Consider the following 14,186-nt stretch of genomic DNA (forward strand, 5'->3'; position numbering starts at 1 on the left):
CTATCTGAGCTTTTCAAGAATATTTCCCGGGGAGCCAGATTTCCAGCCCATGACATTAGTGTAGCTCCAATGACGTTAATGGGCGGAACCATCCAATGGAATCAGTTGTCCATAGCTCCAATGGAATCAATGGGACCAGATTTTCAGCCGGCGTGAATCAATCTCTCTCCTTTGGGGCCAATGGGGCCAGATTTCCAGCCAGCACAAACCAGGGCAGTTTCGTTCGAGGCTGAGAATCTCGGCCACTGTGCTTAGCGCTGTAACTAGCTCTGGCCCCTCAGTGCGGGGCCACGTGTGTTACTGTTGTTGTTATAGTCACGTGACTCCTGTAGCATTTTGAGGCCACAGCCAGAGCTCAGGCCTCCGTGATCCCAGCGGCCACAGACACCCGCCGGGCAATGAACCCTTTACTGTGCAAATCCCGGCCGGAGAGGAGACGATCCGGCCCAGTGTTTGCCGGTCACTCATGAGGGAACATTTCTCCCCGGGCTCACACGTTGCATGTTGCTGGCCCCATGTGGCCACGGGCGGCGCTTCCCCTTATTGCGTGTTGGAGGGAGTCTTGTGTCTTGTGAGACAAAATATTCCTTTGGGGGCCGATCTAGATTGTGAACGTCTCGTTCTGGGGATTTGTGTCAATCCAGGAAAAACCTCCCTCTGCCCCCGCCCCTGTTCTCTGTCTGTCCCCTTGTCCGGGTGTCTGTCCCCGCTGCCATCTGGCCAGATCGCAGCGCAGAGCCGGCCCTCCCGGGCAGCTCAGGAACCAGGTTTAGCGGCCCCTGCCGGAGCTCGGAGGAGATGCTTGGTCCATAGAACGCGCCCCAGGCAAACCCAGCTCAGTGGCTCGGGGCGCGCAGGCGCCTTTCCCAGCTGGGTCTGAATTCAGAGCGCGGCCCCAGGCCTCGCCCCGGATGGGAACAGGTCCGGCCCAGCTGCCGGCAGTGATTCCAGCGGGAAGGATTGTCCTGGCTTATTTCAAGCCCATCTCCAGCGCTGCGTCACCCTGGCCACCTGCCAGCACAGACCGGGCAAGTAACGTCCCCAGAGAAGAACCGAGCTGTATCGAGACTCACGCTGGGTCTGGGGCTCACTGGCCGGCAGCAGAGCAGCCCCGGGGGGGGGGGCAGGTAGACCCCAAAGAAGAAGCTGCTGGCCATGGCGACGCAGGGTAAGAAGTGGGCGGGGGCAGCAGGAAGGGGGGTGGTTGGGAAAGTGTCTGTCGGTCTCAGTCCCTAAGGAGCAGGCTGGAGCTGCTGGAGGTGCAGGCTCTGGTTTGGTTGGTTCTGTGTGGGGAGGTGAGTGTCGCACGGAGACAGGACAAGGGGTGTGAGAGCGTGTGGCACTGAGCTGTTGGGCGCCACGCCGAGATGTGCCCCTCTGGCCAAAACGTTTGGCCCCTGCTGGCGTAGAGAAAGGCGCAGGGCTCTGCCATGGGCTGGGCCAGCCTCGCCTCAGTAGCGCAGACAGGATCTAGATGGGGTGGGGAATAAAACGGCAGCAGTTCGCCAGGGTGAGCCACTGCGGGGCCGACGCCTCTCTATTTTCCCTGCATCTCCGCTGTGATCCTCCGGACTCGCTGTGGCGCAGGTAAATACGGAAGCATGGGGACCCGCCAGTACCTAACCCTGGCAGAGCGGATCCGGCCCGCGGTCCAGTGTTTACCCACCCCCGCGCAAGAACGAGCAAAAGCCAAGCTGCTCCCAAAGGTGAGTGGGGGTGGAGAGCGCGCCGGTTGAATCAGAACTTCCCAGGGAGCAGGAATGACACGTGGTTTTAATCAGACTATTCTCCTACCCGACAAGAGAAAAATGAAAAGAGGGAAACGAGCAGTGGGGGAAATAAAGGAAACTCCCCGAACGGAATTTCAAAAGCAATGAAGACATAAGCCCAAGTAACACACAGAGCCCCGCTCTAGATACTCTGCTACCAGCGCCCTTTAAACAACACAATCTACCTCTACAAAGCGAGCCAAAACCGCAGCTCTTACGTTTACTTTATACCTGCAAAGCAGTTCAACTTTTTTTCACTATTGAAGCCAGGGGAGAGCGCGCACGCAGTCCCCCACTACCACAAATTGTGCAGTCGAGTTTCCCCATTCGGAGAAATCGCAGGAGTCAGCGCATCCTCAGTGCAATGGATGGGCCTCACCCTGGGAAAACCACCATCATGAGCGTAGTATTTCCCCTGCCAGGTAAGTATACATTCCTGCCCACAAGCCCCGCCCGCCCTCAGGCGCCCCGAACTCTCACATCACGGTGGGACCCGCCTTCCACCTTGAAACAACCCCGCCGACACCGCTTCCTGCTGCCGCAAGCTGCTCCGGCTCCAACTTGGGACCCCACCCGGAGCCGCACTCGCCACAATCGGGCCCCTGCTCGTCACCCCGCTCCCGCTCCCACAATGCTCCGCGCGGACACATCTGAATACTCACACGGCTCCGGATAGGTCCCGCCCGGGCTACCTGTGCTCAGCACCCTGCCCTGTCAAGCCAGACCCGGCTCTACGGCCGATGCCCACGTGCTGCTCATGAGGGCGGGAATCGTGGAGTCAAGGCAAAGACACCGACTAACATCCCAGCCTTTGGTGTCAGGCCCAGACACCGATTTGCTGCTAGAAGCGGGGGATTGCGGGCGACAAACTCTCCGAGTATCAGGCTGGCGGGTGGGTGAAAACTGCCGCTCGCTGCCACGATTGCGTTAGAAACGTGGCTGCGAAGTGTTATGTTCCTAGACGCCCAAGGCCCGTAGATACAGAGCGCCCCGCACATCCCGTCTGATTGTAGCCCCTCTGACAACTGCCCCTGGACTGACCGTGTCTGCGCGTTTCTCTCTCCAGCTCCCTCCGCCCCACGGGCACTGGCACAGAGCGCAGGGCAGAAGGGACCGCTGGCACCACTCAGCGTGACTTCCTGCAGAGCGCAGGCCGCGGGGATTCTGACTCCCGGCCGGGGGTGGATCCAATGGAGCTGGGAGCGCAGGAGCAACGTGGGAACCAATCCCACCAACCGCGTTTCGCTTCAGTGAAAGTGCCCGATCTGCAATGCGAGCCGGGCCGTGGGAACAGGGCTCCCGCCCCCACGGGACTGGCAGAGGCAGCCAGCGAGGTCTGCCCCGCAGGCCCAGGGGAAGCAAAGGGGGGAACGTTGCTTGGTAATGAAAAGATTTAAAATCTCCCCGCGGGTTTGGATTTCACCCACCGAAACTCGTTCCGGTTCTGTGCCCAGCGCCCGGTTCTTTGTGTCTCTGCTGCCCCCGCGTGGCGGCCGCGGGTTCTGCAGCCTGGGTTTTTGCAGGAGCATCAATAGGTTTTGTGTCACGGTAATAGCGGGCGGTGTCCTCGGGCTTCAGGCCGGTCATTGGCAGGTGCAGCAGGTTGTTGGGGTTGTCCCTGGAGATGGTGAATCGGCCCCCAAGTTCATCAGAGTAGAACGTGCTGCTCCCACTGCCGCTGCTGATAGCAGCCACCCACTCCAGCCCCTTCCCGGGAGCCTGCCGGAGCCAGTCCATCCCGTAGCTGCTGAAGGTGAAGCCGGATGCTTTGCAGGAGAGGCGCAGAGAGTCTCCGGGCTTCTTCAAACCCCTCCGGACTCCAGCAGCTGCACCTGGGATCGGGCACCTGGGAACAAAGAGGCGAAACAAACATTAGTGTCAACATAACAGACACCAATTATTGGTCCTCCTCTTCAGCTAGAAAGTACCTGCCACTAAATAGATCCAAAATTTCATTTTCCCGGATGCTGAGGGGCAGAGCTGGCTGGTACCTGCATAGACACCGGGGGCTGCGGGGTGTCTCTCTGGGTGCAGCCTAGGGACACTATGACGGCGCGTTGGGGGTCCCCCTCTCCTGCACCCCGAAATGGCACAAACAGACTCCACCAGCCAGTGGAATTGAGGGTGGCTTATTGCTCCTCCAGGATAAAGCATAGCACAGATGTAATCTGGTTACAGGAACTGGGGCTAAGAGGCCTCAGTGCTCCCCTTGAGATAGGGGAGTCCCAGCCCCCCTCCCCAACTCCTTCTCCCCTGCTTTCCAGACAGGAACTAACTCTACCTCTCCCAGCCCTGCCCCCCAGCCAGGGCAGCATTCCACCTCCCTTTGTTTCTCCCCATGGGGGGTTGGCTGGTTCGACCAGTATGGAGTCACCTTTGCATAATGAGGTTTTCCCTGCTGGGTCTTGCTCCAGACAGCAGAGGTCACCACAGCCCAGCAAGTACCCCCACCACGTCACAACCCGCACAAGCAAGCAGACCGTAACTCACCATTTCAGAGCCGGAACAACCGCCGCCCAAAGCTGGGATGTTTCCAAAGGCGCCTAAGGGGTTCGGTTGCCCCAATGGAGAAGAATTGAGAATTTAGGATTTTTTGTTCAGGTTTGCAACCCCATCGACATTAGAAAAAGGGGCGGGGAGAAATAGAGGCACAGATCGTGTCAGGGACTCTCCCAGCAACAGCGGAGTGACAGAGCCAGGAACCAATCCCTGCGTCTCACTTCCAAGTCCCAACCCGGCCGCCTCGCCCCCGGTGCGTACGGTGGGATCCCCAGGAGCCCCGCCCGGCCCCCCGCACTGTACAAGGAAGAGCGAGTTAGCTGGATTTTCTGGAGTAGCACGGACTGGGGCAGGGATGGTGCTTCACGAAAGGCGAAACCGGAGCCTTTGCAGGAGAGGCGCAGAGAGTCTCCGGGCTTCAATCCCCTCCGGACTCCACCAGCTGCATCTGGGACCGGGCACCTGGGAACACAGCCCGGGTATGAACACTGGTATCCACTCAAGCTTTAAGGTGAATTTAACATTCTTTTGCAATTATTCAGAGGAAGAAAATACCGTCCCAAGCTGCTACAGCGAAACGTGGAAAGAGCAAAAATGTCATGTTCCCTGCTACTGGCGGGGAAAGTTCTCCGGGGACTGGTTGGTCAATGTCCAGACCCCGGAGGCTGCGGGTTGTCCCTGCGGGAGCAGCCAGAGCAAGGGAGGAAGAGATTTAAACAGGGGGCTGACTCCCTCATTTGCATACCCAACTGCTTATAAGAGCCCCGCGCTGCTTCTGCCACTGAAGTGATGGGTTTGCCCCCGGGCTCCGGATGCAGGAGTCGGACTGACCCGGCCTGCGTCTCTGGGATCCTCCTGACACTTTCGGAACCCTGGATGCAATGAAGCCGGCGCGTTCCAGGAGCCTGTGACTGACCCGTCCCCTCGCTCGCGGCGGGGTTGGCTAAAAGACGTCGCAGCCAGGGCCCCTCTCCCGCTGGAGCTGTGGGTGAGCGGCGGGGGCAGGGTCCTGGGGGCGGGTCCGCTCCTGGGACAGACCCACATTTCCTGCCGCTTGCTCCAGCCTCATCCAGCTTCTTCAGTGGCTGCGATGGCTCCGGTCCCCTCCAGCCGGAGCTGACTCTGGCCCAGGAACTGAGTCGTAGCCTGGAAAGTGATTTAGGCACTTTGGGCTCTAAACCCCTTTAGCTGTCTCTGATTCTATGTCACTGGGGGAAAGGGGAAGGGTTACCAGGGTCCCGGTGAGTGAGGAATTAGCAGGAGCCCTGAGATCTCTCACTGGAGGTTTTTGAAGGGCTGTAGCTGCGGTTTGTGTCACTGTGTGTCCCGAGCGCAGTAATACGTGGCGGTGTCATCGGCTCGCAGGCTGCCCAGCTGTAGCCAGGCCGTGGTTATGGAGTTGTCCCTGGTGATGGTGAATCGCCCCTGGAAGGTCGGTGCATAGTCAGTGCTACTACTGCCAGGATAGATCCGCCCGACCCACTCCAGGCCCTTCCCGGGAGCCTGCCGGACCCAGTGGATCCAATAGCTGGTGAAGGTGTAGCCGGAGGTTTTACATGTCAGCTTCACGGACTCTCCGGGCTTCTTGATTTCGGCCCCAGACTGGGTCAGCTGGACCTGGGAGCTGGCACCTGTGAATAAAAAGACAATACAAATGCCGTTAATTCCCTTCTGTTCCTCCTCTTCCCGGCCTTATCCAAACCCTTGTCCAGGGCAGTCTCTGATCGGCCTGTTTGTCAGAACGAATCTGTCCACAACATATTCCTGTGCAGTAGCGATGAGAAGTTACAGCCTTTTGCAAAGGGAAACTGAGGCATGAACTGGGCTGGAGGGGTTTCAAAGCTGTGTATGGGATTCCTGGCACAAAATAATGAAAATTTGACTTTGAAATCCCATCCCAGGCGCTGTGCTCAGAGCTGGGATTTAGAATCCAGAGTTCCTGAGCCACCTCCTACATCTTCAGCTTGAAAACATCTTAGAATCATAGAACCATAGATCTGGAAGAGATCTCAGAAGGTCAAGTGCAGCCTCCTGCTCTTTGCTCTCCCAGCCCAGCTGTGCCCAGCAGACACCTGCTGCATCCATCCCCTTACCTGAGACAACCGCCAGAAAGAGACAGAACCCCAGACCGGTCATTTCCATTCTTCTCCACCACCTTGTGTGCTGCAAAGCAGGAAACCCGCCGCCTGTTAGCGAGGCCCCCCGGCTGTTCTTTATCAGGCAGTTTCCTACTTCATTTGCATGTGGGCGGGGCTACATCGTTTGACGAAACCGCGGCGTTGCCAGCCTGGACAAATAAATGGCCTCAGACTTGGGAGGGACACAGCCACGGAGGAGGCCAGAGCGGAGCTATGGAATTTGGACCCTGATTTGTAACCTCAGGGGGGGCCGTGTGAGCTAAGGGACAGTTGGTGAAGCTGAATGTGAAGGTGCCCAGTGTCGGGCTGTCACAATGTCACACCCAATGGGTGTGAAACCGACATAACACAGAGTCCAGGGATGTGTGAACACGGGCACTCTCCAGTGGGGAAATCTCTCTGTGAGCGGTGATCTCCGAACTTCCCAGGGGCGCTGGGCACCGAACTCGTGCGGAACGGGAAGGGATCAGGCTGGGCAGAGCCTCGCGCTGAAGAGCCAGCCCAGCCTCCAGCGCTGAGGCCAATAATTCCTGGTGATTATTCCCCGAGTCGGTCTCTTTGCAGAAACGTTTCCGACGCGAACGTGACACTTTGCTGCCCCCGTGCGGATCGGTCCCTTCAGTAACCACAGAAGCGATTCCCCCGCCTCGTCCTTTTAGCTTCGTGTCACTTGGTCACTTGTGTCTCCTGCAGAGGCAAGGGGAGGGGGAGGGAGTTCGCTTTGAAACAATTCACCGGGTGTCTGGCCATGTCTGTGCGCCCTGTGACTTGGCATAAGTGTGGCGGCGCGTCGGGTTCCCCCGCCTCTTGCACCCCACTAGTGGCACGAACAGACTCCACCATCCAGTAGTACAGACGTAGTTTATTGCTTCTCCAGGGCACAGCACAGATGTAATCCAGTTACAGGGCCAGGCCTCTGATGCCTCCGCCCCCCTTGAGATGGGGGAGCCTGGGCCCCTAAATCCCAGCCCCTTGCCTAGGCTGCCTCCTCTATGATTCCAGCCAGAAACTAAAACCCACTTCGAGCCTTGCCCCCCAGCCAGGTGCTGGTCTCCGCCCTCCTCCCTTTGTCTCCCTCCCTGGGAGGCTGAGCCTGGGTGTCTGGGTTAATACACATTTGGGAGAGTGTGACTAGTGGGGGTACTTGCTGGGCTGTGGTGACCCCTGCTGTCTGGAGCAAGACCCAGCAGGGAAAACCTCGCTAGGCAGAGGTAATGCCAAACCTGTTGAGCCAGGGGCCAGACACCCCCCATGGAGAGGAACAAAGGAAGGGGGAATGCTGCCCTGGCTGGGGGGCAGGGCTGGAAGTTGGTTAGTTGGTTGGTGGCTGTCTGTGAGGATGGATGAGACAGCCTAGGGAGAGGAGCTGGAGTTTAGGGGCCCAGTCTCCCCCCAACTCAAGGGGGCCTGAGGCACCCTAGCCCAGCTCTGTGACCAGACTACATCTGTGCTGTGCTGTATCCTGGAGAGGCAATAAACTTCCTCAATTCCACTGGCTGGTGCAGTCTGTTTGTGCCATTTCGGGGTGCAGGAGACGGGGGACCCCAACGTGCCGTCACACTGGTGTCAGGAGTGGGATGCACTGCACCCCGTGGATGGAGCTTCCAGCGGCGAGCGACAAGGCGCAGTAGAAGCAAGAGCCCTGGAGCCAGGCGTGCTGGAGACAGAGCGAAGCGGTTCCTGGGAATCGTGGGGCGCTGCAGCACTAGACTGGCGAGTCTGCACCGAGGGACCCAGCGGGCAGATGGCCTACGCCCGACTCTTGAAGGCAGAGCTGGTGGGGCTGTGCAGAGAGAGGGGCTTGCCTGTGCAGAAAGCAACCAAGGCCCAGCTGATTGCTCAGCTAGAAGAGAACGACCAGCCACAGGGCCAGGATCTTGTCCCCAGGGGAAGCAGCCAGACCTCCCCTGAGAGTGTGTCAGGCTCAGAGAGGGGGAGGAGCACTGGAACTCACCGGAGAGATGAGACAGCTTCCCCCAGGAGGCCTGCAAGCTGCAGCCTATCTAGGGCAGGGGCCAGCCAAGCAGAGCTGCGGCAGCTGGAGATCCAGCTGCAGATCAAGGAATTGGAAGTAGAGGACCGAGAGAGGGACCGCCAGGACCGAGAAAGGGATCGCCAAGATCGAGAGAGGCAGCGGCAGCATGAGCTGGCCATGGCAGAGCGGAGAACCGGCGGGGCACCGGCTGTGCCAAGAGTGGATGGGCCCCAGGGTCTCGGGGCTGCCAGATGCTTGGAGAGGCTCGTGGTGACCCAATTGAAGGACATGGGCGACATAGACGGGTTCCTCAGCTCCTTTGAGAGGGCCTGTGGACTGCAACGGGTTCCCCCAGCTGACTGGCTGCAGGAGCTCATCCCCGCACTGAACCAGGAGGCGGCCGGAGTGCTCAGTCAGCTGGAGGACCTACAGCCAGGGGATTACAACCGAGTCAAGGAGGCCCTGCTGCACAAGTTCGGGCTGACCCCCGAGATGTACAGGAAGAAGTTCTGGGGGGTACAGAGAGGGCCACGGGAGACCTATGTGGACCTGGCCTCCCGCCTGGAGCAATACTTCCGCAAGTGGGTGTCTGGAGTCGGAGCCCAGACCGCAGAGGAGCTGCTCAAGCTGGTCATGATGGAGCAGTTCTATGAAGCGTGCCCACCCAAACTGAGGCTGTGGCTCAAGGACCGGAGACCAGAGAACCCCCAGGAGGCCGGGAGACTGGCGGATGAGTTCACGGAGAGCCGGTCCGGGTGTGAACGGGAGTCCCGGAGAGAAAGGGAACCGTGCAGAGACCGGATCTTGGCTGAGCAACGGAGAGAGTCAACTACGGGGCGAGACCAAGGAACAGGTCGTCTGCGCCCCAGAGAACCAGCCAGGGCCTGGACAGAGACAGCCCAAAACCTAACTTGCCAGCGCTGTGGGCAAAAAGGCCACAAGAGGGCTCAGTGCACCAGGTCCCAGGACCGGGGACTTTCCAGGGTTAACTGGCTGGGGCGGGAGGAAGGGCAGGCTGCCTCAGAGGCAGGGGCTGGCAGGCAAACCTCAGCTCAGAGAGAGGGGAAGGATGCTCAGTGCACCTCCCCTGGGAGGTCTGATTCTCAGGAGGCGGATTTCTCCGTGTACCGGGTGGGGGCAGGACGGCCCCTGCGGAGCGAGTGCCTCATACCCCTGGAGGTGGATGGTAGGAAGGTGACGGGCTTCTGGGACATGGGGGCAGAGGTGACGCTGGCCCGATCCGATATAGTGGCCCCGGAGCGGATACTACCCCACACGCAGCTGACCCTGAAGGGCATTGACGGGTCCCCGTTTAAGGTGCCTGTAGCCAGGGTGCATCTGAAATGGGGGGCCAAGGAGGGCCTCAAGGAAGTGGGGGTGTACCCGCACTTGCCCACCGAGGTGCTGATGGGGAATGACCTAGAGGAGTGGCCCCATGAACCCCAGCGGGCTCTAGTCACTACCCGGAGCCAGAGCCAGCGGGGGGCTGACAACGTGGGTCCAGGGAAGGACTCCGGGCAGCGTCCTCAGGGTCCCATCCCAGTGGACACGGGGTCCAGCCAGGCTGGGACTCCGGACCTAGGCAAAGGTGGGGAACAGGTCCCGATCCCTGCCTCAGCAGCTGAATTCCAGGCTGAGGTGCAGGCAGATCCCTCCTTGCAGAGGCTGAGGGACCAGGCTGGCCTCCGTGCAGCTCGGCCCCGGGGGAGAGGTGGCCAGGAGAGATTCCTGCGGGGGCGTGGACTCCTGTTCCGTGAATGGCTTCCCCCCAGGAAGGCGAGGGCATGGGGGGTCCAGCGGCAGCTGGTCGTCCCCCGAAAGTATCGCCTCAAGCTGCTGTATTTGGCCCACGATGTCCCCGTTGGGGTCCACCGGGGGATCCGGAGCACCCGGCTGAAGCTGCTCCAGCACTTCTATTGGCCGGGAATCTTTACAGTCGTGCAGCGGTACTGCCGGTCCTGTGACTCCTGCCAGAGGGGCGGGAAGGCCCAAGACAGGAGGAAAGCGGCTTGGGGGTCTCTACCCCAGATAGACCCTCTGGGCTTGCTGAGAGAGTTATGGGAGGGGAAGACCTCCCTGGATGGAGCTTCGGGGGTGGAAGCCGCCCTGGCTGTCCAGAGAAGGCTCACTGGGCTCATGGCCCCGGCCCGAGAGACCCTGGCCAGAGATCAAGGCCAGCGGAAGGGTGGGTGTGACTCCCGAGGACAGGCCTGGGCCAGTCGCCCTGGAGTGGGGTGGCGAGTGGACGGAGGAAAGCCAGCTCATGTAGGGCCTCGCCACGGCTGGCCTGAGTCAAGGGGAGCACTCATGTCCCCAGGGCGGGTTCCCACACAGAGGACCCGAACTTCCCTAGGTCACGAGCGGAGTGACCCTGCTCAGTTCGCTCTCGGAGGGGGGAGAACTGTGACGTAGTGGGGGTACTTGCTGGGCTGTGGTGACCCCTGCTGTCTGGAGCAAGACCCAGCAGGGAAAACCTAGCTAGGCAGAGGTAAGGCCAAACTTGTTGAGCCAGGGGCCAGACACCCCCCATGGAGAGGAACAAAGGAAGGTGGAATGCTGCCCTGGCTGGGGGGCAGGGCTGGAAGTTGGTTAGTTGGTTGCTGGCTGTCTGTGAGGATGGATGAGACAGCCTAGGGAGAGGAGCTGGAGTTTAGGGGCCCAGTCTCCCCCCAACTCAAGGGGGCCTGAGGCATCCTAGCCCTGCTCTGTGACCAGATTACATCTGTGCTGTGCTGTATCCTGGAGAGGCAATAAACAACCTCCATTACACCAGCTGGTGCAGTCTGTTTGTGCCATTTCGGGTTGCAGGAGACGGGGGACCCCAACGCGCCGTCACAGAGAGTCAGTGAGAATCTCCCATCATAGCGCGATGGTGAACGGCCCTTTGACCGAGTCTGTGCAATGGATTGTTTATAAATCTCCAGATCCGGGCGACCCGTTGCAGCCAGTTCCCAGGAGCCTGAAGCACTCAGAGCATCCAGTAGCTGCTGCAGGTGAACCCGGAGGCTTTGCGGAGCGTCTGAGGGACCCTCCTGGACTTTTGACTCCGCCCCCAGGTCCCACCAGCTCCACCTCGCACCGGGCACCTGCGAACACAAAACACCCCAGTCGGGTGCCCGGCGCAAACACTCGAGAGGTCACGGGACCGCTCATTGCCGAGCGCCCCGGAGCGGGCAGCGAGCGAGGGAAGGAATCTCCCTGCGCAGAACACGGCGAGGGGCGAAGGGCAACAGACCCGGCAGGGGCTGCGGGGCGGGGGCCGTTTGGAAAGTGTCTCTGGACCCCTTCGCTTGAAACAAGTGTCCGCCCGAAATGTGCCTGGATCCTTTGCGGTGTAGGAAGGGCCCCTGGGCTGGGCGCTGGGTCACACCCACAATTATTGCCCTGCACGTGGGTTTGTTTCTATGGCTCCTTGGCAAGCCGGAGATTGAATCAGGCCCCTCGTTAGGAAGGGGACGGAGGGTCCCCGCCCTGCCCGGCACCTCAGCCTGGAAGGTTCCGCATCACTGCAGGGAGCAGGGTGCGAGCTCGTGGCCAAGGTGTAACGGGCAATGGGGAGTCAGTGGGGAGCGCAGGGCCAGCCAGGCTGAGAGTCTCAGACCGGTACCGCTCTCTGGCTTGTACCATGCCACAGCTCAGACCGGGCCCTTAACTCTCCGACCCTACGAGAGTGACCTAAGGGAGTTAGGAACAGAAATTTCATTTCTTTCAGCTCTGCTGCAATTTGGACACCGAACTGTCGGGCTATCCACCGGGCCTGGGCCTTTACTATGGGGGACCATAAAGAAACAGGTTTGTGCTTAGTGACCTTTAAGAACACCCAGCCTGTTCTGAGCTCTATGGGATTTAGACACCCAGCTAATTCTGAGAAGCCCGCTCGGTGCCCGTCTGATTCCCCAGTCAGCTACAGACCAGCAGTTTCCAGGTGTTCGGACGGAGAGGTTCCTGGTGACCCGGCATCGCTGCGTTCGGTGGTGCGAGGCTCAGTCCATGGAGGAGCCTGAATCTCCTCTTCAAATCCTGCCAGACCTGGTGCAAGCAGGGCCCGAGGGCTGCAGCTTGCGGAAAGGAGCGATCCCGGGACCGGGACCTAGGGACAGGAGGACCAATCGGTACTTGAGGGGCTGCCATATGGACTCGATGGGCGGGACTCAGCTCTGAGTGGGGGACTCCCACCTGCAGTGTCACAGGCCTCAGGCCAATGGGGTCTGTGTGACAATGACCTCGAGAGGGGCCAACCCAGTTTAGGCCCGTGAGACCCTCCTGTGCACAAAGCTCCGAGCCCCCAAGGCCGGGATGTCTCCAAAGGCGCCTAAGGGGTTCGGGTGCCCAAATGGACACGAATTGAGAATCCAGAATCTACGTTCAGTTTTGCAACCGTAAAAGGGGTCGGGGTGAAATAGAGGCACAGCGCGTGGCAGGGACTCTCCCAGCAGCAGCGGCGTGACAAGAGCCAGGATACGATCCCTGCCTCTCTCTCCGAAGCCCCAACCCAACCCCCAGCGCGCACGGTGGGATCCCAAGAGCCCCGCTCCGCGCGCTGTGCAAGGCAGAGAGAGTTAGTTCTATTGGCTCGTTTGGATTTTCATGTGTGTGTCGGGGGCGGAGGGGCGGGGGGATGCTGCTTCCCAGACCCCTTAAATTCCGTGTGAAGGAAGAACTGGGAATCAGACGCTCTGTGTTCTCATCCCACAGACAGGAGCGTGTGGGCTGTTCGCATCCATCCCAGTGTGTGTCCTTGTCTCTGACGGGCCCCGCTCGCCCTGCTCCTCTGGCCTTGCCAGGCTGCTTAGAAACCGCTTCCCCTTTTTGTGCCAGGCCCGCTGCGCTCCGTGTCACTGTGTATCTAGCGCAGTAATAGGTGCCGGTGTCTGCAGCTGTCAGCGAGCGGAGCTGCAGCGAGACCTGGTTCTTGGCGGTGTCCCCAGAGATGGTGACTCGGCCTTGGACAGACGGGGCGTAGCCTGTATTTCCATTATATGGGTACACAAACCCCATCCACTCCAGCCCTTTCCCGAGGGGCTGCCGGATCCAGTTCCAAACATAGCTGCGGTCACTGATGGACACACCCGAGACAGCGCAGCTCAGTGTAAGGGTCTCTCCAGGCTTCACTGTCCCTGGGCCCGACTGGACCAGCTGCACCTGAGAGAGGACACCTGGGAAAAGGGAAACAAAGGGGGAAAGAATTAGCCACCGAATCAACCCACGGTTCTGTCCCTGATTTTCTCCACTCCCCCGTCTGATCCACACTCACAGCGGGGGGCAGCGAGCAGGGCAAGGAAAAGCAGCAGAGGCTCCATTCTCGTTCCCAGCTCCCAAGTGGCAGGCGGGGGCGTGTCTGTGTCTGGGCAGAGACTGAGGCTCCTAGACCTGGGGGTTTGTATTTAAGCAGCAAGGTCTCGTCAGGGATTTGCATGCGGGTTGCACCCAGCGGATATAAGGTGACTAAGAGACGTGTAAAGGGGGAGCATTGTCTGGCAGAGCCGAGCGGCCTCCAACACGGCATCACGTCTGGGCTGGGCTGGGGAGGTCACAGGGCTGTAGGAAAAGCCTGTCCCCTAAGGGCAACGTGCCTTAAGCCAGGGCTTAGCGGGGTCGGTGGATCCCAGCCCCCCAACAGCGGCTCCTGGGAATGGACAAGAAATGGAAACAGAAGCCGCCAGTAGGAATGAGCTGCCGTGGTCAGGGCCCGCCCACAACATTTTGGCACCTGAGGTGGGGAGCTGAAATGACCTTCCATGCCCCCTCGCTTGGGCCAAAACTTTGAAAGGTCTCAATTCTGGGTCCTACTAGCGCCCCGCCCCC

General features: G+C 59.9%; 1 non-coding gene and 1 gene segment (V, D, J or C); both read right to left on the bottom strand.

Annotated features, from left to right (window-relative positions):
* Positions 1-2,036: 2,036 nt before the first annotated feature.
* Positions 2,037-2,199, bottom strand: LOC112545841 (U1 spliceosomal RNA). The gene has a single exon (XR_003089395.2). It is a non-coding gene; the product is annotated as a U1 spliceosomal RNA (small nuclear RNA).
* Positions 2,200-5,582: 3,383 nt separating this feature from the next.
* On the bottom strand, positions 5,583-6,486 carry LOC142821124 (immunoglobulin heavy variable 5-51-like). The segment is given in 2 exon segments: positions 5,583-5,899; positions 6,362-6,486. Coding segments are annotated over 2 exon segments (366 nt in total).
* Between the last annotated feature and the right edge of the window lie 7,700 nt (positions 6,487-14,186).

This window comes from Pelodiscus sinensis, chromosome 30 (genome assembly GCF_049634645.1).
Source record: "Pelodiscus sinensis isolate JC-2024 chromosome 30, ASM4963464v1, whole genome shotgun sequence".
NCBI classification, from domain to species: domain Eukaryota; kingdom Metazoa; phylum Chordata; order Testudines; family Trionychidae; genus Pelodiscus; species Pelodiscus sinensis.